Below are 27611 nucleotides of genomic sequence, written 5' to 3'. Positions count from 1 at the left end.
GTATTATCTGCAGCACTCTAATGCATCAGATGATTTCTTGTGTGTCTTCTGGTAGCAAACACTGGCTTTTTAAAAACACAGCATCGTCTTTGTTTCTCCCCTGAAATTGTGTTTCTCATAAGGGGCTAGCGGGTGAAATTTGTTTTCCTTAAGAACTGTCTTTATAATAAGGTGAGTGCTGAGCCAGTTGACTGATGGCCATCTTTTCCTCTCTTGTTTTACACAGGGGAGTCTTTGGGAAACAGGGTTATCAGTGCCAAGGTAAGAAATCATTTTGAAACCAAGTTTATATCTTTTCTGTATTAAAAAATGACCATCGCAAGAGAAAACAGGATACAGCTCATTAATTTTGCGATAAATAATTCTCTATATGTCAACTGAATCTTCTCCATTTGATTGTAACTCTTTAGTTGTTGTTGAATTTTGCTTATGATTTAGAAAGCATAGGGATGTTTTGATTTCTAAAGCAGGATACCTAATCAAGTTCAGTATTTTAATGTTTCTTCTATGCAATTATATGAAAATATTCCCAGGTGTTTGTGGGCTGGACCCTTGAATCATGGAGATGGTTTCAATTTTCACACCCTCATTGTCCACAGAGGTGAGAGAGGTAGCATACTACTGCTTTCCCTATCCCTACATACCCACCCACTGCTATCAAGTTGATTCTAACTCACAGCAGCCCTATGCAGGGCTTCTGAGGCTGTAGGTCTTTACGGGAATGGGAAGCCTCCTCTTTCTTTCGCAGAGCCACTGGTGGGATTAACCACCAGCTTTGCGGCCAGCAATCCAGTGCTCGCCTGGCTGCAGCACCAAGGCTCCTTCTGTATCCAGATAAGCAATAAGAACTGCGATCCAAGTTGCCTTTTGTTTGCATGTTTATTTTTTTAATGGGAGAAATGTTCAAGGTGAAGCCGTTTGTGAGCTTTTAAATTACTGCACATTTAAATTAATGTTACCATTCTAAGATAAAACCGATATGCTAATAGTCAGCCAGAGTTAGACTAACACTAAGTGGAAAGTAGTGAAAGAACTATTTACTCAGCTATTTAACCAGACAAGGTTGGCTTATCTTTTATTTGGGACTCCCTTATTGCGAGCATGAAGGAGCTCAGGTGGTGGAGTGGAGTATGCATTGGGCTGCCAACCACAAAGTCAACAGTTCAAATCTCCCAACTGCCTCACAGGAGAAAGATGAGGCTGTCTGCTCTGTATAGGTTTACAGCCTCAGAAACTCAAAGAGACAGTTGTACACTGCCCCCTAGGGTACTCTGAGCCAGAATTGATGCAGTAGCCTGAGTGGCATATATGTCATCGTACCGTGTGTACAGGTGGTGTCCATCTCTTTGAACTATGCTTTCATTTAGATGAGCAATCCCAGTGAGTTCCCAAAGTTTGGAAGAAATCACTGTGTCATCAATACAGCAGTGATAATTGACCAATATATTATTAATCCCAATCCCAAGTGAGAAAACAATTCACAAGCCAGAATCAGTGCTAGCCACTTGTTAGCATAGGACTATGAGGGTAATTTAAAAAGTGTTGTAAACAAAAATATAAAAACGCGAAGTGCCTGTTTCTTGACATGTCCTCTGTGCTAGTCTGGGTACATTGGAGAAACAAATATACAGAAACTCATATGTAGAAGAGAGTTTTATATAAAGGTTAAGTGCACATCTGGAAAACATTCCAACCCAGTGCCACCCAAGCCCACAAGTCCAACATTAGCCCATGTGTCCGACACCAATCCACAAAGCCCTCCTCCATCTGACAAAACACACACAATGATGCCGACTGCAGGAGGAAAGCTGAATCAGGGAGCGTGTAAGCATCTCAGCACTGGCAGGGGTCTCCACACGGCTCCTTCAGCACCCAGGGCTGCATCTGGGTAGGTCCATGTGGCTTCTCCTTAAGGGATGTCTTGCAGGAAGTCAGCCTTGCCAGCTGAAGCAGGGAACTGGCTAAGGCAGCTGCACCCTGGTCCGACCATCAGAAAGCAAGAGACCCGAGAGCTAGAAAGCAAGGCTCACTGAGCCATTTCTCTCTCCCTTCAATTAACCCCACATGTGCTTATCGGCTAGGTTGGCGCAATAAACTTTAGCAATCTCATCCTCCATTTAGATCTCCACACTTCTGAAGGGGTAGAAATTCTGCACGCCTTCCCCAAAGAATTCTGCATGCTTTGATTTAAACCTCATTATACAGCAGTTTTGATATCCTCAAGGGACTCAAATCACATTTCTTTTAAATGTTCTTTGAGTTTTAAGGACAATAACAACAAAAAGTCTGACCAGATCCTAATGACGGGGCAGGCTCAGGGCTGTAGAGTGGATGGGATACAGTTTCCACGGGCATTGTAGTAGGACAGCTCTTGCCACCTGAGGAAAACGAGAACACGAGCAGGGACATTGTCATCATGGAACATGTTCCCTGGCACAACTCCTAGCCATTTCCTTACCAGTGCCGTTTTCAGTTTCCTTAAAACTTTTTCCTAATCGGCCCCCACTATCATCTTGTGTCCAGGACAATCCATCAAGATTATTACCCCGTTGGAATCCCCAAAAAAATTTCCATAAGCCTTCTGAGGTGTGTCCTCTCTGCCTTGGATCGAAGTGGCCCAACAAGGCGACTACTTTGCTTGGACCTTCTCTAGGGTGCCCTCAGGAGGCGAGTCTGAGTGTATTGCTGAGGAAACGTCTCTAGCCGTCCATTGATCTCAGACAGGCTTACACACCTTTGTTTGGGATAAACCTGTGCATGTATGCACTCGAATCGTGGTAGCGGTATTTTCTGACTTACCCTCAACTTTGTGCCTTCATCTCCAGTCCATATGAAACTTTTGGTGGACCAGATTACACGTTTGTGTTTGAAAGAAATCTCTTATGATGTATACATGTTGTTTTATTCCTTCTTCTCGGCAGGTAGTGCCAAGAGATTGAAGGGTTGATTTCAGTGAGTAAGCTTCTGTTAGAAGAGCAGGAGGAAAAACAGGAGAGCAGGAAGGAATCTCGGTTAGGAAAATTACGACTCTACTTGGTTCACATTTAGAAAGAGTCGTAAGAACAAAGGCCTCCACGGAAAGAGATGCCATGCTCACACTGATCAGGAGCAAGCTGAAGCAGCGTTACTGATTTCAGACCTCACAGACTACAGAACAAGGAAAATAATTAGGGATAAAAATAGAATGCATAAGCAAATGTGGTGAAGAAAGCTAATGGTGCCCGGCTATCAAAAGATATAGTGTCTGAGGTCTTAAAGGCTTTAAGATAAACAAGTGGCCATATAGCTGAGAAACAGCAAAGCCCACATGGAAGAAGCACACCAGCAGCCTGTGTGATCACGAGGTGTCGATGAGATCAGGTATCAGGCATCAAAGACCCAGAGCAAAAAATTATAATGTGAATGAGAGGGATAGTGTGGAGTGGAGGCCCAAAGCCAATCTGTAAGCAATTGGCCATCCCCTTACAGAAGGGTTGTGGGGAGGAGACAAGCCAGTCAGAGTGCAGTGTAGGATCCATGAAACATACAGCTTTCTTCTATTTCTTTAATGCTTCCTCTCCCCCACTATCATGACCCTAATTCTACCTTACAAATCTGGCTAGACCAGTGCATGTACATGGGTACAAATAAGAGCTGGAAACACAGGGAATACAGGACAGATAAACTCCTTGGGACCAATATTGAGAGTAGCCCTACCAGGAGGGTAAGGGGAATGTGGGGGGAGAAAGGAAGAACCGATCACAATGACCTACCTATAACCCCCTACCAGGGGATGGACAACAGACAAGGGAGTGAGGGGAGACACCAGACAGTGCAAGACATGAAAAAATAATGATAACTTGTAAATTATCAAAGGTTCATGAGAGTGAAAAGGGTGGGAGGGGAAAAAATGAGGAGCTGATACCAAGGGCTCAAATAAAAAGAAAATGTTTTGAAAACAGTGATGGCAACAAATGTACAAATGTGCTTGACACAATGGATATATGTATGGATTGTGATAAGAATTGCACGAGCCCCCAATAATGATTTAAAACAAACAAAAAACCAGTATGTTGTCCTTAGGAAGGGGCTGTTTCTCCAAGAGGCCTTATTCAGTGCTGAGTAGTTTGGACCCACAGGGGCTCAGTGCACAACAGAACCAAGTCCAACTCGGGCCCTGCACCACTTTCACAGGGGTCAGGTTTGGGCCCGATTTGCGGCCACTGCCTCAATTCAACGCTCCCTCTTTGTGGCCTACTCTCACTTTATCCAACATGGTGCCCTTTTCCAGGGACTGGTCCCGCCTGTTAAAAAGTCCAAAGAATGGGAGACAAGGTCTTGCCCTCCTCACTTCTAAGGAACATTCTGGAAGACAGAGTAGCCTTTGTGGCTGTACTTAATAGAACATCAAAATAAATGAGACAGAAAGATATAGATGTGCCAAATCCACTCTTATGCACAGAGACTTCAGTTCCCTCCGGTGGCATTTCGTAGACCAAACAGGCAGGAAATCAGTAAGAATATTGTTGGTCTGAACAGCTGCATCAACCCACGTTGATCTAATTGACGCTATAGAATATCCTATCTAACAGTGGAAGAATAGGCATTCTTCTTAAGTTCATAAGGAACATTCACGAAGACCACACTTGGGGCCACAAAACACACCTGAAGAACTTCAAAAGAATAAAGACTGAAGTATTTTCTCAGATCACAATGGGATTAAACTAGAAATTCCTAACAGAAATATAACTGAAAACCTCAAAATCTTTGGAGGTTAAGCAACATGTTTCTAAGTAACACATTAATGAGCCAAAGAAGGAGTCTTAAGAGAACTCCGAAATATATATTGAATTAAATGGAAATACAACGTATCAAAACTTGAGGGATGCAGCCCAAACAGTGCTTGGCAGGAAATGTGTAAAATTGGATGCATATATTGAAAAAGCAGAAAGACCTCAAATCAGTTATCTATGCTTCCATCTTAGGAGACGAGAAAAAACAGGAATTTAAAGCTAAAGGAAACAGAGGAAGTGGCATAATAAAAACCAGAGTAGAAACCGGTGAAATTGTCCACTAGCTAACAGTATTGGAAAAGCCACCCAAAGTCTGGTTCTTTGAAAAGATCAGTAAGATGGATAGACCTCCAGCTCAGCTAACAAAGGAACAAAACCGAATGCCTCCGAAAATGAGGTCTTTTTGTGTGGAGGATGGTTTCTCGATCGTCTTCACGCAAAAACAAGAACAAGCACACCAGAAAGAAACACAGCCTGGCTCCCTTGAGAGTTCAGTCTGAGGAATGCAAGATCGACTTCAGGTCGCCTGCTCGATGACATGTCTCCTGTCTGTCTGCAATCCTGAAAGCCTCCACCTGACGTAGAAGATTGCCGTGGTGGCTTAGTGATGCAAGTCTCCACCGCCGTGCAGAAGACCCAGGCCTGATCCTCTGCCAGCGCGCTGCACGCACAGTCTCCTCCTCTGTGAGCGGAGACGTGCACGTTGCTATGATACAGAGCAGGGTTCCGCAGAGCTCCCAGACTGGAATGGACCAGAAAGGAAGATCTGGTGAGGTCCTTCTGAAAACCAGCCAGTGGGATCATGTGGACCCTCAGCCCGCCATGGAGAGGGTGCAATGGGGGCAGCATTCTGTTCCCAGGGGCTGAGTCAAGAGCAGCCAACGGTGCAAGGACATGTTTGTATACTGCTTACTCCACGCGTCCATCCGGCAGTGGCACACTGGGCTAGTGCACCGTGCGGCCATTTGGATGAAAACCAAAATAATGTTAAAATGCGATGACCAGAAAACTCGAAACGGCCCCAGTGGAGTGGCTCGGAGAACACTGGCTGAGTGGCTCCTCTGCTCACGACATGCTGGGCACTCAGCTCAGAGCACATGGAAGGTTAGGAAGGAGGAGGAGAGATTGCTTTGTTCCATTCCACACAGGAGAAAAGGTAGAGGGTTTTTGTGGAAGAGGCTCTTTTTGAGTGGAGTCCTGTGAACACACGTGCAGATGGAGTTCGGAAGCGGGAAGGGCGTGGCCAGTGATGCGTGGAGGAGACGAAAGCTGGTTTCAGAAAGAGCAGCGCAGCCGAGCGAGCTTCCAGGGAACAAGTGGCGCATGCAGAAGAAAGCCGGCATGTAGGATGCGAGTAGCGTGTGGGACGTCTGAAACTTGGTGGGACATTGGAACGTCATTGTTGGGCAGTGGGACCCCATTATGGATTTTAGATCCTGGGCCTGTGGTGATCAGAATTAGACCTCTGCAGCTAGACACAGGACAGGTTACAAGAGGAAGATGGTAAAAGAATGAAGGAAGGCCAGGGCCTGACTGCAGCTCTCTGGGAGCTGAGCCAAGGGCTGAATGCGTGTGGATCCTGATTAACATCCGTAGGAAGGATGGGATGGGAGCAGTGGTTGCCACGGTGTGGACCAGATGTCCAGGCGGAGTCTTGGTGACATGGCACAGCTTGTGGTTACAGTCACTGGCTAGACTGTGAGTCTCTGATACATGTGTAATTGCTGGATTTAATTTCCTAGTGTGCACCTGTGTGGTCCATAAGCGCTGCCACCATCTGATTGTCACAGCCTGTACTTGCCAAAACAATATTAACAAAGTGGATTCGAAGGTAAGAGAACAGCAGCTTCCTTTCACACCTTGCCTCTCTCTCCTTTCTCCAGCTCTTCCCGCCCCGCCCTTTCTTCTACCCTCAGTCCCTGATGGCGGCTGTGGGATGGCTCTCTCTCTCTCTCAGGGCATTTGCATTTCTGTGTTTGCATAGCACGGCTTCTCCTTGAGGTGACCACAATCGGGGTCCATTTGGCATAAATGATATGGGCCAGTTCTACTGCTTTTCTGTGGTGCACAAAGAGTTCTGGTGTGGCCTCAGACAACCTGGATAGGAATCCAGAATCGAGTCTCTGATAGCTGCCTGTGCTGTGAGCTAGCACAAGGCCCACAACTTCTCTTAGCCTCCATCTGATAGTGCCACCAGTACATCTGTCCCGAAGCATGCATGAGAGTTAAACAAGACAGAAGTAATGTGTAAAACACGCTAACTATTGATAGCTTGTCCTAAATTTAAAAATACCATTAGCTGCTTAAGAAATTTCAGGGAGGGTAAATAACTGTAGAGAAGAACTTGGTTCAGATTTTTGCATTCAGTCACATTGCATTCAGCTAAGACTCCACTAAAACCCACTGCCCTCAAATCGGGCCAAAGCAGAACTGCTCCTTTGGGTTTCGGAGATGGTAAAACTTGATGGGAGTTGATGGCCTCCTCTTTCTCCTGTGGAGAGGTGGGTGGGCTTGAACTGCTGGCCATGCTGTTAGCAGTCCAATGCTTAACTCATTATTCTCCCAGGGCTCCTGGGCATATGTTTCAAATTTTAGGGGGTGGAGAACAGATAGAGTGCTGTGGATCTTGATAATGCATTTACAGGTACATTGGAGAAGATGGTCGTAGAACTCCATGGTGCTTTAGATCCCAAAGTGCCAAAGTATACAAATACACTGAAACTTTTATGAGAAAGAGACCGAAAAGGTCATTGCCCCGACCCTTGTCATGTGTGGATTTTCTGTTAAACTGGAGTGCAAGCGAGGCCACATGCTCAGTCTCGTTATTTGCTGCAGACAGTCTGTGAGGTGAGAGCAGGGCCTTTATGCCTACATTGTCAGACTGTTGTAGCCTAAGCCAGGAGGGCTGCACAAGATTGTCACTTGAATGACACTTAGGGCGAATGTCTTCTCTGGTTCCCTTCCCTTTGGGTGCCTGCTTCCTTTTTCTCTTTCTCTATTTTTCTCCCTCCCTGCAGCACAATTTCTGAAAGAAATGTGTTAATAGCAATGGTGCGTAGGCTAGAGAAAACCAGGTTAATCCTGCAGTGCAAAGGTTCCCAGAAACAGGAATGGGTGTAAGGAAGAGAACTGGAGCCTGAATCTTAATCCCTCTTTATTTCTCAGAGTGGTGAATGGTCCATATCATGTTTGTGCCAAACCTCGCTGATTAGAAAACATGCCTAATCTGGTCGGTAAGACCTGTGTAACAGTCATGGCCAAGCACACTAAAATAATATACCCAGCTCAGGTATCATAGTAACCACTTGTGTTTAGGGGACTCCCGTGACGGGTGTTACAGATGTTGGCACTGGATTTTTAACCTTTGCTCCCTTGCCCCCCCCCCCTTTTTTTTTATTACAGATAGCTGAGCAGAGGTTCGGAATCAACATTCCACACAAATTCAACATCCACAACTACAAAGTGCCAACATTTTGCGATCACTGTGGCTCCCTGCTCTGGGGGATTATGCGACAAGGGCTTCAGTGTAAAAGTGAGCACTGGGCGCTGGCTGTCCATTTCTTCATGGGGACACCAGGGTGGGGGGTGGCTGCATGCTGCAGGAATCCTGTTGGTTCAGAATCTGCCCTCGGACAGCAGCCGGGCTCAGTTCATACATGAATGTTTACTCTTCATGTTAATGTAAGTTAATGTGGCTCCTTCAACCCACCAGCACTACTTCTGATCCGAGAGTCCATAAGCTTCAGACATTAAGTCAAAAGTTAAATTCAGTTCCCTCCTCCCTTCTTTCGACACTCTCTCACCCGGTCTCCTTCCTCCTCCTCTGAGCTTTGTGGTGCATTGTAATAGGTGTCTTGAAGGAGGGAATGGGGCCTTGGCAGGAATGGAAGTGGGCAGAGGTTCAGTGTCAAAGCGAAGGCTGGGCCGTGAGTGAGGACTTGTCGGGAGACTGGTCTGATGACCCCACTGGAAATCAGTAGGAAAGGGGCCGGGCAGCCTCACAGAGCAGCCCCGGTGTTGGGAGAGGGTGCCCTGATAGAGGTGTCAGGAGTGGGTGGAGTGAAAGGCTCCTGAAGTTTGCCTGTGGGCTTGAACTTCAGCAGTAGGGCTGGAGTCTGGGGCTGTAGCTTAGTGCATGGGGTAAGAGAATGAGGGCTGATCTATGTTTTCCCCAGAGCAGGGGAGTTGCTGGCCCATCCAGTCATGCCCCAGCGAGTGCTGCCTTAAGGATCCTGATGTCATGGGGGGCACCTCCCCCTGTTGAAATAGAAGTGACTTTCATCCTGAGGACTTAACAGACACACTCACTGGTAGAGGAGAGATGAGGAGGTAGCATTCTCGTGGGTGAAGGGATACTGTCATTGATGGCAGATGCTTAGCAAGCTTCAGCCAATAAAAAAGGAGTCAGTGCTTGACCAGAGGCCCACTCATGTTTTCCTTTGAGGCCTCTGCTAGGTGCTCACCGGGTGATCTCACCTCCCTGTGGTTTCCAGCATGAAGCCCAACTGCTGCCTCCACTCGGCCATTACTGATGTGCAGACCCATACAGGACGCTCACCTGTATGTGTTTCGGTCCATGGTGGCCTGAGCATGTCACACCTGCAGTGAGCTGGCTCCCATCAATTTTTGCCTGTATTGTCACGGGCTATTGTGAAAGGCCCCTGTGTGTAGGCTTGTGTATCTTACCAGCCTTCCCAACAAAGGTGGATTTTCTATGAAGCTCATGCAGCATAAAACTCTTGCTTCATGAGAACCCTTTGCACGCCTTCTACTTGATCTTGTATTCTGTATCTTAAAGAGGGCCTTGCATTTATATGAACACCAAGCCCCAGAAAACCTGGGATTGCACCCATTTCCAAAGATGGAGTGATAGATACTCCATAAGCAGGGAACATGTGGCTTGCTGCCTCCACGCAGCGGCCATCCGCACGCGCCGTGATGGAAAACAGTGCGGGAGCATCCTTTCTGCTGGCGAAGCTCACGCTCCTTCTTGGTCACCCACCCGTGCCCTGTGCACTGGGCTTACCTTGTTTCCCTCTTCTCTTCCAACTGCCATTTACTCTGACCTTTCAAAAAAGTTATATGTATTTTTCCCCCTTCTAATTTCTTTCTCCCCACAAAGCGATGAGAAACTTGGGGCGTATGTAAATACAGAGAGCCGCAGCCCCCCAGGATGCACGCCTGTGCCTGGAGGGCTGCCCAGCCTCTGCAGTGCTCAGAAGGAGCTGCATTCAGAGGGCTTGCTGTTGGCAGCGGCAGTCTGCCCTACTCCACCAGGGGGCTGTCCGTGGCATCCAGGTTGCCGTCGTGCCTTGTACTCGCGGAAGGTAGAAGGAGCAGAATGAGGACGACGACAGGACGCCGCCGCAGTATTTAACGGACACCGGGTTGTGTCGCTGTGATGGGCGTCCTGGTCTCTGTAGGTTGAGTCAGGCTGGCCAGTCGGCAATGGCCAGTACGTCTGACTAAGATGAACGTGTTTCATCACTTCCTTTCTGAACGCGGCGCTCTCTCTTTTTGTTTTGTTTTTTCTCTTCCCTCCAGTCTGTAAAATGAATGTACATATCCGGTGCCAAGCGAACGTGGCCCCTAACTGTGGGGTGAACGCCGTGGAGCTGGCCAAGACGCTGGCAGGGATGGGCCTCCAACCGGGAAACATCTCTCCGACCTCGGTGAGCCTTGGCTGTTCATTTGGAAGTTGGGCAGACGTGGGCAAGCCCCAAAGGCGGGCCTGTAGCAAATGGAGCCCGTGCAGAGGACGCATGTCTTCATGCATCCCTTGGGGGGCACGTTTGCCCCACAAACACGTTTCTGTGCACAATGACACGCCAAGAAACAACGAGCATGCAGATGTAGTAGGAAGCAGGGAAATTACGTGTATATTTTAAAAATCAGCTTCCTGTCAGCCCAGTGTGATGGAAAGTCTGGAAGCCGGGGGACCTGGATTATGCGCATGACCCGGCCATGGTGCACAGCAGTTGACCTGGGCCTTAGCGCCCTCCTCGCCAGTGGTTGACACTGACGATCTCCGATCTCCGAGCTGCTCCACAGCCCTGGAATGCAGCTGCAGCACGGTTATTGTTTTCAGATGGGGGATTTATCTCTCCGAGTCAGCGACAGACAGGAGTTCCTTCCTCTCGGCTCTCAGGAGTGGGTGGAGTTGTAATTGCTGGGGACATGTTTGTCTTGTGACCTCTCTGAGTGACCTCCCTCTGCAGCAGTTCATTAGAACCTCTGCCACTTCCCAGGCCCATGCCTTATGGCTGCCCTCCTGTCCACGGTCTGCAGAGAGCGGAGAAATCGCCACGGGCATGGCTGTGATCTCGTGAGAGGGGTCGCTCGCGGGCCGGTTCAGGGACATCCTTGACAGAGCTGGGAAACCACCTCTGGTCCTTAGGGAGTGGGGACTCGCCAGGAGTTTCTTAGCAGCCCAGGAAGAAGTCAGGATGAACCACCCCTGTTTGCTTTTATGTTTCTTTAACAGTTTTATTGGGATATAATCCACATATCGTACCACTCAATAGTACACTCATATCAAGAAGAGTTGTAAGTCATTACCACCGTCATTTTCAGAACATTTTCTTCTTTCTTGTACTCCTTGCTATTAGCTCCCCATTTCCCCCAACCTCCCCTGCCCAAACCCCAAGAAACCATTAATCCAGTTACCGTCCATAGATTCACCCAGCCTGTATCTCATATACCGAAAAACATACCAAAACAAAGGCGGGGTAAAGTTAACAGCAATAACAAAATAAAATAGATAAAAACTTCAACCCAAAAAGCAGAAAATATTAAAAACGAGAACAACTTCAATATGGGTCAGAAGGGAGACCAAAGGACAAGGTGTTAAAAGGACAGCCTTGGGGTAACATTTCGTTACTTGATTGCAGGAGGGGCTTGACAAAGTCCATTGTGTCTGGACTGTCGGGATTTCTAATTCATGAAGGGTGGGTCCAGGGATTGCAAAATTCATTGGAACTCAGCAAGGTCATGTGGCCCAATTTCCAAGGAGGGGAAGTGTCACGTGTTTTTTGGATCAAGTATGTTTAATATTATGTGCAATAGTGAGAAGCCAGAAATCACCTTAATAAGATAGAGTTAAAAGGAGTTGGAGAATGCTAAGCTTATCAAATAGGGAAAAATGGGTTAAGAACAAAAAACAGATTGAGAAATACTGGTGTAGCATTTTCTAGCCAGTGCCCATCAGGCCAGGGGAAGTATGTCAGTGGAGGAAGTGAAATTGAAGCTGGTAAAATTCCCCTTTGTGATCAAGGCTTAGAGGAGAAAGTGTGAAAACAGATTTGTTAAATGGTCTATTATCTCCCTTGCTGTCTCTGTTTTATTGGGTTAATTAGGTAAAATGTGCGCAGGTTCTTTGTCTGCTGCACAGTTGGTTGGTTATAACCATGGCTTAGAAGTTGCCTCAGAGAGTTATTACTATTTTTTTTTAAAAGATGAGTTAGAAGCTCCCGGTATGTTAGACTTTCGATCTGCTCTCTTGCGGTAGCTGGTCTTAGACCTTTTCCAAGGTGGAGAGCTACGAGTCCCTTTGCCCTTAAACCTACAGTTCTCAACCTGGGGGTCATGACCCCTTCAGGGGTCAAATGACCCCTTCACGGGGGTCGCCCGATTCATAACAGTAGCAAAATTACAGTTATGAAGTAGCAACAAAAATAATTTTATGGTGGGGGGGTCACCACAACATGAAGAACTGTATGAAAGGGTTGAGGCATTAGGAAGGTTGAGAACCACTGCCTTAGACCCTTTTTGGGCCTTGTGTGCAGTGTGTGCGTGGGGGGGGATGAGCTAGAACTCTCCTTGTGCTGGTGGAGGGTAAACTGACCAACTTTTCTAAAAGGTTAGTCAGCTTTGTATCCCATGTCTGCAAAGTCAGTGCAGACTCTGGCCCAGGGTTCCATGTCTAGGAATTGATTCTAAGAAAGTCATTGATCGTAACGAGACAGACTCCATGTATTGAATGCTTTTATGTGCCAGGCGCTCATGGCTACCCCGGTGGGGGTTGCTAGGACAGTCTCTTTCAGAAAAGGAGTCTGAGGCATAGGGAGTCACTTGTTCCAGCTCACAGGGTTAGATCCCATGGCTGTTCCTTGAGCCCAAGCCGTCTTCTTCAGTCCCTGGCTCCTAATCACTTTGTGGCGGGAGGCTTGTATACAGATAAGTTTGGTGTGGTGTCGTTTATAACAATGAGAAATAAAAGGCAGCCATATGCCGAGGGGATCCGTAAACAAACTCATGAAACATCCCACAAAATGAAATATTGAGGGGAAAAACAGAAGAAGAAATACTGAACCGACATAAGCACTCACATTCCTGGAGGAATCCTGAAAGATATTTAGGGATGGGGAAAATACATGCAACAAGAGAAAAATTTTAAATGTGCTATTAAACCATAACCTTGATTGTTTTTAATGAAACACACAAAAGATAGATATGGATGTACCTGTATTGAGATATTAATGGGTTTTTTTGGCAGAGAGTGGATCTGGTGGGATTATGTGTATGAATGTTGTTCTTCATAAGTGAGTCCATTGGTCAATGTTTACAGTACCCCTTTCTTTTATCGCATTTACCTGTTGAATGCCAAATGTTGGAGTCCCCGTGCCAACATGAAGCCGGTCTTTGCAAGGCAGGGTCACCAGGTGGCGCTCAGAGCATTTGTCGTTGCCATACACTTTCCTTTGCAAACACGGAACAGTGGCTTAGACATATTTTTTTAAATGATTCTTTTCCAAGTAGCAGGCCTGAGGGCGTTCTAAGTTTCACAGCGAGCCTATCTCTTTCCCCAGAGGCTGAGTTGTGGGTCGAACCCCGTCTCCCTGTGTTTCTAGCCCACATGGAGATTTCTGACACAGTGCCTTCCCACTTTTCTCTGCAGAAGCTGGTTTCCAGGTCAACCTTACGACGGCAAGGGAAGGAGGGCATCAAAGAAGGGAACGGGGTCGGAGTGAATTCCTCCAGCCGTGTGGGTATCGACAACTTTGAGTTCATCCGAGTGTTGGGGAAGGGGAGTTTTGGGAAGGTGAGTCTTGACGTTGAAAAACCAAACCAAACCATTCTATTGCCATATCATCCACATACCATACCATTTAGTCATCAGCCACATCAAGAAGAGTTGTACCATCATCGCCACAATCAGTTTTAGTTAGCTCCCCATTTTCCCCAACCTCCCTTGCCATCTGCACCAAGAACCAGTAATCCAGTGACTGTCTCTCCCAATCCACCTCTCCTGGATTTCATAGACAGAAAAAGATTATAAGCAAAGCCAAAAAGCCTACCAAGAATCACAAAGTAAAGCCAATGAAAACCGCTATAGGAAAGAAAGCAGGAAATATGAAAACCAGAGCACATTGAAGATGGATCGAATGGGAGATCAAATGATAGTGTTCAGTGTTAGCCTCGTTGCCTCAGCAGTCATCCCCCTCCCAACGTATTCCGCGTAAGAGCAAGGCTAAAAGGGGCTTCACCAGGGCTTAACCCACGTGTCTTTCTGTGCTGAAGTAGGCGAATGTGTAGATACTGCGTGTGTGTGTCCTCGCTCTTGTGCACGTTCCCCACGGCCATCCCAGTCTTCCCCCATGCGTGCCCGTACCCGAGGAATCCCAGGAGTGCCCCCTTATGTTCCCTCTTTCTGCTTTACCAAACGCAGGTGATGCTGGCCAGAATCAAAGAAACAGGAGACCTGTACGCTGTGAAGGTGCTGAAGAAAGACGTGATCCTGCAGGATGACGACGTGGAGTGCACCATGACCGAGAAGAGGATCCTGTCCTTGGCCCGCAATCACCCCTTCCTCACCCAGCTCTTCTGCTGCTTTCAGACTCCAGTAAGTGTGACCCACGCCCACCACCTAGACGCACGCCTTTCCTAACCGGTTGAACTAGGAGATGGTTAGCATTTTCCAAAGCAGGCCATCAGAAAGTGTTCTGGACATGGGCTTCCAGCCTGGCACGTGTGAAGGTCCTGGTGACTTGTGATGATGACCCATGGGATAATGTGGAAACCAATGGGCTAACCCCTTCCTTTGTCACCGTCCTGGGGAGAGAGCCCACTGAGGGCTGTGCATTTTGAGATGGAAAAGGTCTTCACACACAGGCCTTCTCGAGAGGAGTGGGAGGTTCCCGAAGTCTGAGACTAGAAGAAAGCCATGGGCAGATTACCTTGGTGAATTCGGCCTGGGCTTTGCTCTTGAATACTAGACTGGTTCTGTCCCAGGCACAAGAGTTCAGACCATCAAGAACCCTGGCATCGGAAGGAGATTCTTTGTTTGATTCCATGGATGGATGTGAGAGTCTAAGCCTGTCTAATCGATGATGGTGTGTAGTTAGGCCTGCTTTGGGCTACAGCAAGCAGTAACAGTAACTTAATAACAATGAACAGTTAACAGTAACTTAAACAATAAACAGAAAGGGCAGGGTCGGGTAGGTTCATTAGTATGCACTGTTTTCTTGTCTTTTCACATATAGAGAAGTTTGGTGGTGGCAGTGCTGGAGTTGGGTTATTGTTCAATGCCACGGGGGGCTGGGGAGGGGGGTGTTTCTTCCTTGAGGTCTCAAGGTCTTCCCCACAGCCGTCAGCATCACCCCTTCACGAGTCAGCATACAGAGCCGGAGGCACAGCTCCAGGAGCTGCTCCTTTATCAGGAGGAGGAAAACACCCCTAGACATAGGTCAGTCATCTGCTACTCACTCTTCGCTGCAGGGGAGGCTGGAATCACAAATATCTAGCCAAGGTAAACTGGCTTGCCATGTTGGTTTGGGGGAACCTTGGTGGTGTAGTGGTTATGCATTGGGCTGCAATCTGAATGGTTGGCAGTTTGAAACCACCAGCAATCCCGTGGAAGAAAGGTAGGGCTTTCTACTTCCTCAAGCAGCTGCAGTCTCAGAATCTCACAGGGGTAGTTCTACCCTGTCCTACAGGGTTGCTATGAGGCAGCAATTCGATCGCAGTGAGTTTTGAGTGAGATGTTTGTTTTCTCCCCGGAAGTAGGACACTTGACTGCCCCCGTAGAACTGGGCTCAAATTTGGGCGTCTGCTACATTGGAGAAGGGAAATGGCTCCTGATAAGCCAGGAAGAGGGACTGTGACAGAGTGTCAGAAGCTCCCTGTTGTCAGAGGCCATTCCAGGGCAGGAACTGACATGGGGAGTGGATTGCAGACCCTTCCCGTGTCTATGCGATCATCGGGGAAGTAGAGGGTGTGGCGGGGACAGGACAGAGGCAGATCACTGGGCCCAGGGATGCTGACAGTGCGTTTCCAGGGAAAGTAGCAATGGAACCGAACCCAGAGGTGTGAGTGAGAATTAGTTAGGCAAAGAGAAGGGGGTGAGAAGGAAAGAGCAGGCACACAGGTGTGGGGGTGAAGGGAACAGGGAGCATGAGGTGGGAATGAAGCCCGGCATCCTTGACTGTCCAGGTGGAGGAGAGCCTGGTGAGAGCGGCCTCTGCAGGGGGCATGGGGGCCCTGCAGGGGAGGGCCTTACAGACTGTTGTAGGAGTTAGGGTTTCAGTCCTGAGAGCAGGGGAAAGTCCTGTGAGACAATTTAGAGTGTATTTATATTGAAATTGTAATTAAAATTTTTTTTTAACTTCAGGAAACTGACTTTTTGTAATAGGTGATACAAGCATGCTCCAAATATCCTGTCTGTGATAGAAACAATCCTGAGTACTTTCACATGCAGCCTTCTAGAGAGTCATTTGCACATAAAAGAATACACAGACACATGATACACACATTTTCCTTTAAAACAACAAACATGAAAGGTAGTATGCCCACTCCTCCCGTATTAACATTGTTAGCATCCAAAGACCAGTCATATGCAAAGAAAATCGGTGTTACTCAAAAATAGAGGGTGATCACATAAATCACAAAATGCTTGCATAACTCCCAAATCATACGGTCGCACAACTACCAAAGCCTGTCATTCTGGAACTGCCCCATCCTGGGAGGCCTGGCCCATCCGCACAGACCCTTCCCCGTCCTCACCAGCCTGGCCCTGGCCTCGCACCTTGGTGTTTACTGCTAGATGTGTGTCAAGGACGCTCACAATAGAGAGCAGATATTTTTCAGTCCTGCTGTCAGTGCCTAATAGCTGGCTGCTAACCACAAGGTCAGCATTTGAACCCACTAGCCACTCCACGAGAGAAAGACTTGGCTTTCTACTGCCATAAGGAGTTACAGTCTCGCAAGCCCACGGTGCCAGTTGTATGTTGTACAGGACTGCTATGAGGCCAACTATGTGGCCAATTTGTAAATGCGTAATGTTAGCTAACAAGAGCGTCGATGAGCCAAGGAACAGGTATGTATCTTACTTCTACACCATGTTCTATTTTTTAAAACGAACAGCAGATCTTGAAGGTGATTTCACGGTGGTTGTTGCTGCCTCATTGTTTAACGGCTGCAGTCTATTACCTTTTACGATCAGACAATTTACTGAACGTCGCGACCTCTTTTTGTGTCCTACCTGGCCTTTTCATTCGAGGACTGTGGCTCTGGAGTCCCTTACACGTTCATGGGCGGCTTCTCCGTGTGCTGTGCTAGTATTTCCATATGATGCATTATGAGACGTCGGTGGTGTTCGGTCAGAAGGCATGTCGATTTAAATTTTATACTGAATCCAAAGACTATTTTCCCCAAACTGGCTAAAAATAGCTAGCATCATTGACTACAGATCAGGCATGGTTCCAAGTGTTCTCTGTGGATAAGCCCTTTATAGAGTAACTCAGAGATGAAGTCCTAAAGTCTGTTGTCAGCACTCCCATTTTGCGGATGAGAACATGGAGTGTGTAAACAGGATAATGCTACGGCCCTTTCTGTCTCCTGCACGCAGGAGGTGCTCGGCGACGCTGCCTAGGGTCCAAAGTCTGTGTTCTACTCCTCGGCCCTTCTTTCTTGGTGGCAGTGAGACCCCTCCTTCCACCTCTGAGAGGGTTCATTTTAAGGCTAGCAGGATGACAAAACTGGACAGTCATCTTGTTAGGCTCCCAGGTACCTTATTTGCCTGGTTCCACCCATGACAAAGGCTCCATACACTCTTTTGCATTATTATTACTAGCAAGCTGCCCAGTCCCTGGGGTGGGCTACCACCAGCCTCGTGTTTGCACAGCCCCTCCTAGTCATTGGTGGGCGGTACAAGACCACGGAGAAGGAAAAGCCGTAGAAAAGCGATCCTCACTGAGGCACCAAAAAGGGTCGCTTCGAAGTGGTAGGGTGGCTTCTGAAGCCAGGCATTGTGACCGCCGGTCCCAGGCTCTTCACCACTCGCTGGCAGTGTTTCTCGGTTTATCTGAGGAAGCTACAAGGGAGGAGGCCCAGTGCAGCTGCCTGCTCCCTCTCCTTCCCATCATGCCCTGCCCTCGGTCATTGAATCCCCTTAGAGATGGTTTTAAAATAAATGGCTTCTGTGAAGGTCTCATTTCCTGTGCATTGCACTCAGCGTGAGGCTCAGCCTCATGTCTAGATGTCTGGGAGCTGCTTGTGTTCAGATGTGGTTTGGAAAGTGTGCTTGTCCAGCCTAGAGAGTGGATTGGGACAAGGCAGGACTGGGAACGGGGAGACAGGGCAAGTGTGAAAGGGGGTTCACTCCCACCCACCCCCATCCCGGCCCACGTTGCCCAAACATATCAGAATGACCTGAACAGTCAGCCTATGGCTTCTTAGGTCCGAGCCCAGGCTGCTGCCCTTCCCGCCCTGATGGTTTCCTTGCAGCCTGGCGTCCCCTCAGCCCTTCCCTTCCCCACTGCTACCAGGATGTCCTTGGAATTACATTTCCTGTGATCCAGCTTTGTCAACAGAGAGCCCTTCCGCCCTCCCCGCCCCACTTCACCCATCTGGGGGAGGGGCACTTACAGCCCGGGCTTGAAACCATTCTTGTCAGGTCGGACTGATAAGCCCCCTAGCCGTCCACCAGGGCTGCAGGCACTGCGATCCGCGTGTACTGTGATTAGCAGCTGGGAGGTGACGCGCAGGCCCCCTTCCTGGGGCCTGAGATGCTTCATAGGATGGAATGCGGCACATGACGCTAGATTAGATAACGGGCAGAGAAGCCGAGAGTGGGCAGCCGCTGGTGTTCAGGCCCCAGACACTGGCTGTGCGCCCCCATCGACTGCTGAGGAAACAGGCGAACGCGTCTCCTTCCCCCTCCGGGGGTCTTTCACTGACTGGAGGAAAACCCTGGCGAGTCAGAGGGCTCGTCCACAATTAGGTTGTGTGACTGTGGAGTAGACTGAGACATGGGCCCAGCAAGTTGGGATCCCCGTTCATAGGGCGTATAAAACAAAAAAATCAAACCCATGGATCAAACACGTCCATTCCAACTCATAGCGACCCCGGAGGACAGAGTAGAACTGTCCCCAAAGAGTTTATGCGACGTTTCAGCCGCTGTGCCACCCGGCCCGGGTTCCACAAGGCGGAATCTTCCCGGGCAAATGCAGACGCCGGCCAAGAGCTGGAACTTGCTGGGGCTGCCTCGTTTCTCGGGGTTTCCACTTCTCTCCACACCCACTGCCATCAGTGAAGTGGAATATGTTTGCCTTTTCCTTCTGGGACAGGCGCTTCTGCCTTAAACAGGTCTTGGGTTTTATGGATTTTCCAGTGTGTAAGGTACATGGTGCACGGAAACAGTACTGACCACAGCTGTGTCTGAAGAGCAGTCAGGAACTGAAGCCCTTCTTCGCATGGACTACTTTTTCTAGTGGAAGTTTTATCTCTGGCCACGAGGTGGCAGTCATAACTACACAAACAGTGTCCCCTCCGGGCCACCCCCCTAAGTCCCAGTAGGACCTGCCTTTGTGAGCTTAAATCTCTCAGAGGAGCCCTGCTGGCACAGTGATTACCACTGGGCTGCATCTGCAAGGTCAGCAGTCCCACATGGGGCTTTCTGCTCCTGTAGAAAAGCCAGTCCTGGAAGCTCACAGGGCAGTTCTACCCGGTCTTGCAGGGTCGCTACGAGTCACCATGGACTGCACTCGATGGCAGTGAGTTTGGTTGTGGGGGTGTTTGCCGTAGCTGCCTCCAAAGCAAACGTTGAGGTGACTTTTGCCCTACCATAAGTCATGAGAAACAAAGTTGTGGAAACCAACCTTAAAGCAGCAAACGGTTTCCTCCTGCTACGCCGGAGAGGAACTGTTCATTTGCTGCAACTTCCTCTTTCTTTCAAGTTTGCAAGGTGTCAGACTCTACAACCACACAGCTCACTGCGCTTCCATCTGTCAAGTCCCCAGTGACGTTCCCTGGCGGGGTGGTTGTAACAATTAGTGTGCACGGAACAGTTGCTCTGAGCAATTACAGCAAATAATTGTGTTTTGAGTCCCTCCCGTGTTGCAGACTGGCTGCTGAAATGGGATGACCTGTAGTCAGCTCCCCTTAAGAGTTGGGATGTGGTCCTAGATGATGAGACCTTGGGGCCCCTCCCCAGTGACCTCATTGGACGGCCCCCGGGAGAGCCAGGATTCTCCGTGTACAGCCCTGGAGAATCAGTATGTGTGCCTAGAGAAATCCGGTTACGTTGACTGTGAGGCAGGGAAACGAGGTTCAAAGGCAGGTCAGGCAGACTCTGGAGCCAGAGCTCTGAGCCCCAGCCTGTCAGTCCATCTGACATACTGTGGGACAGAGAGGCCATTTATTTAGCATCCGCTGCGTCTTAAACATGGCCCTAGTGCTCTGGCTCCGAGTACCATCTGCTGATGTACGGACAACATTGACCTTGGAAGTGGACGTTTCTGACTTGTCACTGAAGCCTTACGTTCCTCCATCTGCATGCCTGTCGGAAAGTTCCTCTTCGAACTTCCAGCCCTGCCCGTGAGGATGGAACCGGGGTGCTGGGAGGACAGGTCGCAGCTGCTCTGTGCAGAGATGCGCTGCACAGAGATGCGCTGTTCAAAAATGCGCTGTTCAAAAGTGAATCCATCTGCTTTGGTTAATGGCGGCTACCTCCTCTCCCACCCAAAGGGGCCCGCCACCAGCATGTTGGGGATAGCAGACTCCCCTTAACAGCCTTCCTGGGGCTCCTTGTATTCTTAGGGAAAAGAAACTGAGAAGCCAATCTCAAACATTGATCCCTGTCCTGGGATCCCATACGCTGGTCCCCGTTTTTGCATTTTTAGTAACGGTTCACCTGGCTCGCAAGCAGTAGTTAAATTGGCATCCTTACATGTGACATTGTAAACCTCCCTACTGTGTGACTAATTGGGTAATCTAGATCAAGACAAAAAAAAAAGAAAGATCAAGACTCCTGCAGCTGTTCGTATTATTTCTGATAACTTAGCCTAAAAAAGAAAACAAATGCTACAATTGATTTTACGTATAAAGGTGTTGGCTTTGGGTACCTTACGAGGACCACCGCTGCGGCGGAATTGACTCCATAGCAGTGAGTTACTTAGAATAGGGAAACCTTGGAAACCACTTCGGCCTTCAGCAATAGGGACATATCTCTAATCATATGTAATATGCTCGTGCGATACCATTTGGACATGTCTGGAGAGCACAGTCCCTGGAGGTGGGCATCCAGCTTGGTAAAGTGTCGGGGCAGTGATAAAGAAGACGGCCCTTCTCGAGACGGATTGGCACAATGCTCCCACAGTGGGCGCAGACCTCAGGACCCCTGTAAGGATGACACGGACCGGGCAGTGCTTCCTCTGTTGTACACGGGGTCGCTCTCTGGGAATTGGGACTGCCTCAGTGGCACCTAACCATGGCGACTATTTGATAAGGATGTTTCTTTTTTTGCTAGCAAAGAGGTAATTAATAAGCACCGAGATGATGTGTTCAGGCACAATAATAATAAGTGTTATTGCACACAGACCACATTACGGCGGGTAAGTCGTTACAAACGTATCTTCATTTTACCAGGTAGTAATCCGAAGCACTCAAAAGTCAAGTCATTTGTCCAAATTTCAAAAGGGTAATTGGAAGAACCGGGAGGTTACCTGGAGTCCGGGCGGCACAGTGGGCAAGCATTGGGCTGCTAACCACCAGGTGACCCTTGCGAAAAGACCTGCTGCTCCTTGGGAGAAAGATGGTGCTTTCTACTCCTGTGACGAGTTACAGCCTCGGAAACCCTCAGGGACAGTTCTACCCTCTCCTGGAGGCTCACTACGAGTCAGCCTCGACTCGGTGCCAGTGAGAGAGAGAGGGACATCACCCCAAATCCCCACTGCCGTCAAGTCGATCCTGATTCATCAAACACACACAAAACAAAACAAATTCACTGCCATGAGGCGGATTCTGATTCAGAGTGACCCTATGAATTTCTGAGGCTGCAATTCCTTGTGGGACCAAACCTCGTCTTTCTCCTACAGGAGCATCTGATGGGCTTGAACCACCGACATTGAGGTCCAGCACTCACCTGACAGACAGCAAGTGCCTTCAGGAAGCTAGAGCCCAGGAGAGAGTAAGCGTCTGTAGTGCCCTGTGGTGTAGCGGGCTAGCCATGGGGCTGCTAATCACAAGGCCAGGAATCCAAAGCTCGCTGCTGCCAGGGAGGAAGAGGAGGCCTTCTACTCCCATAGTTACAGTCTAGGAAACCCACAGGGGCACTTCTACCCTGTCCTATGGGGTCATTGGAAGTTGTCATTGACACAATGGCAGTGAGTGGATTAGTGATATGTGCCCATATCCGGTCCTGTTTCAGATAGTCACAAACCTGCCCCCCACGCCCCTGCAAATAGAACCAGAAGGAAATTATGCCAATAAAACGAACAAGTATGATATTAACGTAGTGGAATGACAGAGGATCTGTTGTTATTTTTTCCTATTTGCAAAATTTTGGTAAATTTCTTAATTGGGGGCAGGTGAGGGGAGTGAGCTCTCATTAAGCTAGGGCTTCCTGCCCTAGTGTCCAGTCTCCCGGGCCACTGCCTCCCCTCCCTGTTCAACCCAAATCCACCTTGCTCCTGGGAGAGTAACCAGTGGCTGGAGAGTCCATAGTGAGCCTCCCAGTGATGCCAGCTCAGGCGCCAGGTCCCCGCGCGCTGGCCCGCTGTCTCGGGGGTCGAATGAGCAGGTCAGCTGAGCGCAGGCACACAACGAGGTAGTAGCAGGAGGGGGCGTGGGAAGGGACAGGCTATTCCGTGCTCTCATCTTTGTCCAGAGACCCAGTTACTGAAGCAGAGGTTTCTCCAGTTGGGAAAACAGAAGCCACCCTGTGCCCAGCAGCCCAAGCTGCCTCTTACCAGCCCTGCCATGGTAAGAGCGGAGCCTGAGCAGCCATCCTCCTTTCTTGGTGGATGTGATGGGGCTTCAAAAAGTTTGTGGAGAGAACAGAATTGAAAAATAATAGAACGTGTCCGTGAGCTTTTCGAAGGCGTCCATACAGAAGTTTGCGTCTGCCCACAGCTGCTCAGGTGGGTCACCGGATGCTCCGTCTCCAGTTAAAGGGACAGAGCCCCAGCGCTCTCACCCCCATAAGCCCCAGCCCCCATCCTTCCCTCTGCCTGGGTCCTTCCCTGGATTCATCTGGGCTGCTGCTGGTGGCCTCCTCCTGGCAGCTTACAAACAGGCCCCCAAGCAGTGTGACTGGAGGTGGCTTTCAGCAAGAAGCCCCTCCTCCAGTGTTGGTCACAAAGCCAGCCTTCTGTTTTAGAAGGTTAAGGCGGGAGCTCTGCTGTCAGGGTCCAGGGCCGATGCAAAGCAATTCAAGGGCACTTCAGCCAGAGCGGCAGCGGGCTATGGGAGGCACCTGGAAACCCAGGTACAAAGGGACAGCTGAAATGCTTTCTCTGTTGTCATAGTCAAAGTTAGTAACATGTCTGTGAAGCGAGGCATGGAATTCCACTTTCAGAATTCACTCCTGCAGGTGACCGGCCGTGGCCTGTGTGAGAACTCTGGTTCTGATTCTGGGGGACTGAGCAGCCTGCTTGCTTTCCAGGCTGCACAGAGAAGCCCCTCTTCTGGAACGCCAGGTTCCTCCTCCCTGCTCCCGTGGGCCGACCTCAGGACCCCGCTCTTGATGTGGGCTTCAAGAAGGCCATGGAAGGAGAGGCTCCAACCCAGCCTGCTCGTCCCCTCTGCCCTGTCCGGCTCTGACCCTGTTCTGGGCCCTCCAGTCCTCCGTCCTTTCCCGTGATCAGTGAGCATCTGGCAGTGCAGCCCAGCGGGTTTGCCTGTTCAGCTGCTGCCAGTGGCTGGATTGGAGACAGAGAAAGCACACTTGGCCCCCGGGGCAGCATCAGCGGGTTGTGCTCTGAGTTGCTGTGGCATACTGAGCAGGGGGAAGAGGCTGCACCACAGTGGGCTCTGGGAGGAGGAGAGGGGGAAGTGCACCCAAAGAAGCTGAAAGACGCTTCCGTCAGCCGAGATGAGAGCTCTGAACAGGCCTCCGTTGGTGCCTGGGAAGAGCTACTCGGTTCTGGGGGCCCAAATGGACAGGCTCTGCAGAAAGGATTGATGAAGATTAGAATACCAGGGCAGCTACTATTCCTTCAGACCCTAGTATATCGTCTGTGTGCTTATACTCATTACTAGGGTCTAGAAAAGTGTACATTTTTTTTGGCGTTCAGTATGTTTGTGTAATTGAAATATTTAATACCTGAGGTGTAGCTATGATTATCATATATATATGTAAAAAATGAAAATTGAGGCCCACCCGTTACCAAAGAGTCCATTCTAACTCATAGTCACCCTTACAGGATAGAGTAGAACAGCTCCAGAGGCTTTCTGGGGCTGTTAATCTGTAAGGGAACAGAAAGCCTCATCTTTCTTCCATGGATCTGCTGGGGGGTTTGAACCATCAATCTTGCAGTTTGTAGCCCAATGCCTAACCCACAGTACCACCAGGGACCCTTAACTGAGGCCCAGGGGGTGAAATACCTTGCTCTAAATGGCACAGTGCGAGAGAATCAGAGCATAGATCTTTGACCAAGAGTCTCACAGTATAAAAACCAGTGCTCACTCTCCAGTACCCCAACTAGAAATGCCTTCACCGCGTAAGTGAAGAGCTGAGAAGAAGATTCATGAGATGGGAATAAAGGCAGTTTTAAGAAATATTTTATCTAGTTTTTTGGCTTTTCAAAAAATATCTTAGCATCTTCACTGTTTGGAAATAGTGAAGCTTTCCCCTTTTCCTGGCCCAAAGACTGCTGCAAATTAGATTTGGTCTGCTTATGGGTCATTGGTTATAGTTTGCCTTTGGCTGAGACTAAAATAGACATGCACTGGAACATGGCATTTCCTAGATCTGTGAGTTCCTAACTTGTGAATACTGCTCGTCTTGCTTTTAGCTTAGTCATTGCGCACACACACACACACACACACACACACACACACACACACACAGGTATCATCCAGTTTGGTCCTTTCCCCCTCTATTATTTTCTTTTCATTGGTCCTGAGAGTTTCCTTCCTGACTGGATCTGGCTCTTTGGGACAAGCAAGTGCTAGACCTGCCTTCCAAACAGCCACAGAGACCCGCTGGGGACAAACGCACGCAAGCCACCTCCTGACTCTGGATTCTTGGGGACGTTGTTTGGGGCCTTTGCTCTGGTTCTCTGAGGCTGCCAGTGTTGCCAGTCATTTGTGGCTAACTGGAGCCATGACATGAATGGAAATAAAACCTGAAGTTCAAGTTGTTCCCTTGGTGTGCTCTTTTGGAGGGCAGGCCTGCCAAGACGCTTGGTGTGACAAAAGGATCAGAAAAGGTTGGTGCATTTTCAGGTCCAGGTTGTTCGTTGTCCCTGTCTCGTTGCTGCTAGCTGCCCTGGTCATTGATGACTCGGGGATCGAGGAGACTCGCCACCACCGTGGTTTCTGGAGCGACGTGTAATTTCCTTTGACGTGACTGGGGCTCGAGCTGGCTGGGGCTTGACTGAAGCCTTTCCTGGTGGCGGTTGCCTCGTTAGGGTCTGCACTGACCGTGCCTCGGAGCCCTTCAAACCTGCCAGAATTATAGATGCTCCGGCCTTTCACTGAAACCTGGGGCTTGAAACACCAAGACTGCCTGCAGCGGGGCGAATGAGAATATAACACTCTCTGCCAAAAACTGCATCATGAAATCAGTCAGCTTGGCACCATGTGACGCAAGTGCTAACAAAAGAAGCATGGAGAGTTAAAACAACACAAGAGAACCTTCTGTCTAGTTGCAAAAAGATGAAGGCCCGTGAAATAGTTGCGTTCCGTGGCGCACACGTGGTAAATGTGGTAATGTCCCAGATGGAAAAAAATCGAGCACTGCCATCAAGTTGATGTTGACTCACGGCGACCCTATAGGACAGGGTAGAACTGCCCCTGTGAGTTTCTGAGACTGTAACTCTTTATGGGAGTGGTTTCTCATTCACATGGTCTCTGGTTGGCCATCAGCTCTGTATCAGTGATCGGAATGGGGGCCCAGGGCGGGAGGCTTAATAGAAAGAGCTCAACAAACTCACTGCCATCCTCAATGCTGACTCATAGTGATCCTTGGTGGTTTCTGAGACTGTAACTGTTGATGGAAGTGGGAAGCCCAGTTTCTCTCCCTCGGAGTTGCCGGTGGTTTTGAACTTCCAACCATGTGGAAGTTGGGCTGAACTTCCACAGCCCAACGCATAACCACTATACCACTAGCGCTGCATAGTAGGAAGAGCCATAGCCCCCAATTGCTTTCCTCATTCACCAGTGCTATTGCACGATTTTCCTTATCCTGCTAGGGAGACTGGTCTGGTCACTGCTGCACTGCACCTCTCCTCCCCTACCTTAACCCATGTGACTCTGCTCTTTTATACACCCCTCCTCTTCTCAATTTGGCTTAGTCTCACCCACTGACCCTACTTCCCTTTGGGGCCAACCAAGAAATTCCTATCTCCTCTGTGTAGGGGAGACTTCCGACACTTAGTATATGCATAGCCTATTGGAGTTGAGCTCACTCCTGCCCACTTCCATAGAATGGACTGTCCTGATTTATCGTTTAAGTAGCATCAAGGGAGTCTTGGAACTCTTTCTAGAGTCTTTTAACTCCATACTCAGAGTATTAGGTATTTTAAACATTAAAATGATGTAACATATAATTCTCAACCCAAAACAAAAGCAGACAATCTTCCAGCCAAGCTCTTCTCCATCCATAGCCTTTTCTCTGCGATGGACTCTGGACAGGGCCGCGGCTTGCTTCCTGTTCCTGTCTTCTCTTGCTTCCTCCCTCTCCGAGGAGTACTGGGCCACGGTATCCTGGGTGTTCTCTAAGGGAATGTGAAACGGGAGCTCGTCCATGCCCTACCCTTCCTCACGAATGGGTACCTACCAACAGGGAAACGCTATTCAAGATGAGCTAGATACTGCCAGCAAACGTAAGAAAATATAACGACGTTGACCAGGAAATGAAAGTTTTCCCTCTGGGGGTCTTTAGAATCTGTTGTTATTGTGTTGTGAGGTGCCATCAAGTCGGTTCCGACTCGTAAGCGGCCCTGTGTCCAACAGAGTGAAACACTGCCTGCTCTTGTGCCGGTCTCACCATGGGTCGTAGGTTTGAACCCCCTGATGCAGCCGGTGTGGCCATCTATCCTGTGGAGGGCTTTGCTCTTTTCGCTGCCTCTGTACTTTACCAAGCAGCACGTCCCTGGTCTCTCTCGAAAGGTTTAAGGACAGGGAGAGTTGCGTGTTGGAGGATGCTTGGATGGCTTCGGCACAGGAAGCTTGGAGGTCAGCAGGCCACTTTGGAGGCTAGGCCAGAGGTCCGCTTAGCCTACCTTCCCCAAAACAGTGTCTGGGGGATAGAGTTACGGAAACACAGAGAACGGGTAACTGACGACGCTTTAAGGCTAGCGTGTGGAGGCGGCGAGGCGACATCCCAGAATCGGTTAGAGCAGCAGTTCTTAACCCTCCTGATGCCGCAGCCCTTTCACACAGTTCCTCCTGTGGTGG

At 49.0% G+C, this 27611-nt stretch overlaps 1 protein-coding gene across 1 annotated transcript in view; it reads left to right on the top strand.

Annotated features, from left to right (window-relative positions):
• Positions 1–27611, top strand: part of PRKCH (protein kinase C eta) — a 259663-nt gene that overhangs the window by 141255 nt on the left and 90797 nt on the right. Inside the window, exons 4-9 of the mRNA XM_004698636.2 lie at positions 227–261; positions 6515–6603; positions 8175–8304; positions 10317–10444; positions 13669–13812; positions 14440–14613. Of these exons, the coding sequence (XP_004698693.1) occupies positions 227–261; positions 6515–6603; positions 8175–8304; positions 10317–10444; positions 13669–13812; positions 14440–14613 (700 nt within the window). The remainder of the gene's footprint in view (positions 1–226; positions 262–6514; positions 6604–8174; positions 8305–10316; positions 10445–13668; positions 13813–14439; positions 14614–27611) is intronic.

The sequence above is a fragment of the Echinops telfairi genome, unplaced genomic scaffold (assembly GCF_000313985.2).
Source record: "Echinops telfairi isolate 266 unplaced genomic scaffold, ASM31398v2 ScPeMD7_18;HRSCAF=68, whole genome shotgun sequence".
NCBI lineage: Eukaryota > Metazoa > Chordata > Mammalia > Afrosoricida > Tenrecidae > Echinops > Echinops telfairi.
Note: the sequence above shows the minus strand (reverse complement) of the source record. Positions and strands in the feature narration are given on the sequence as shown.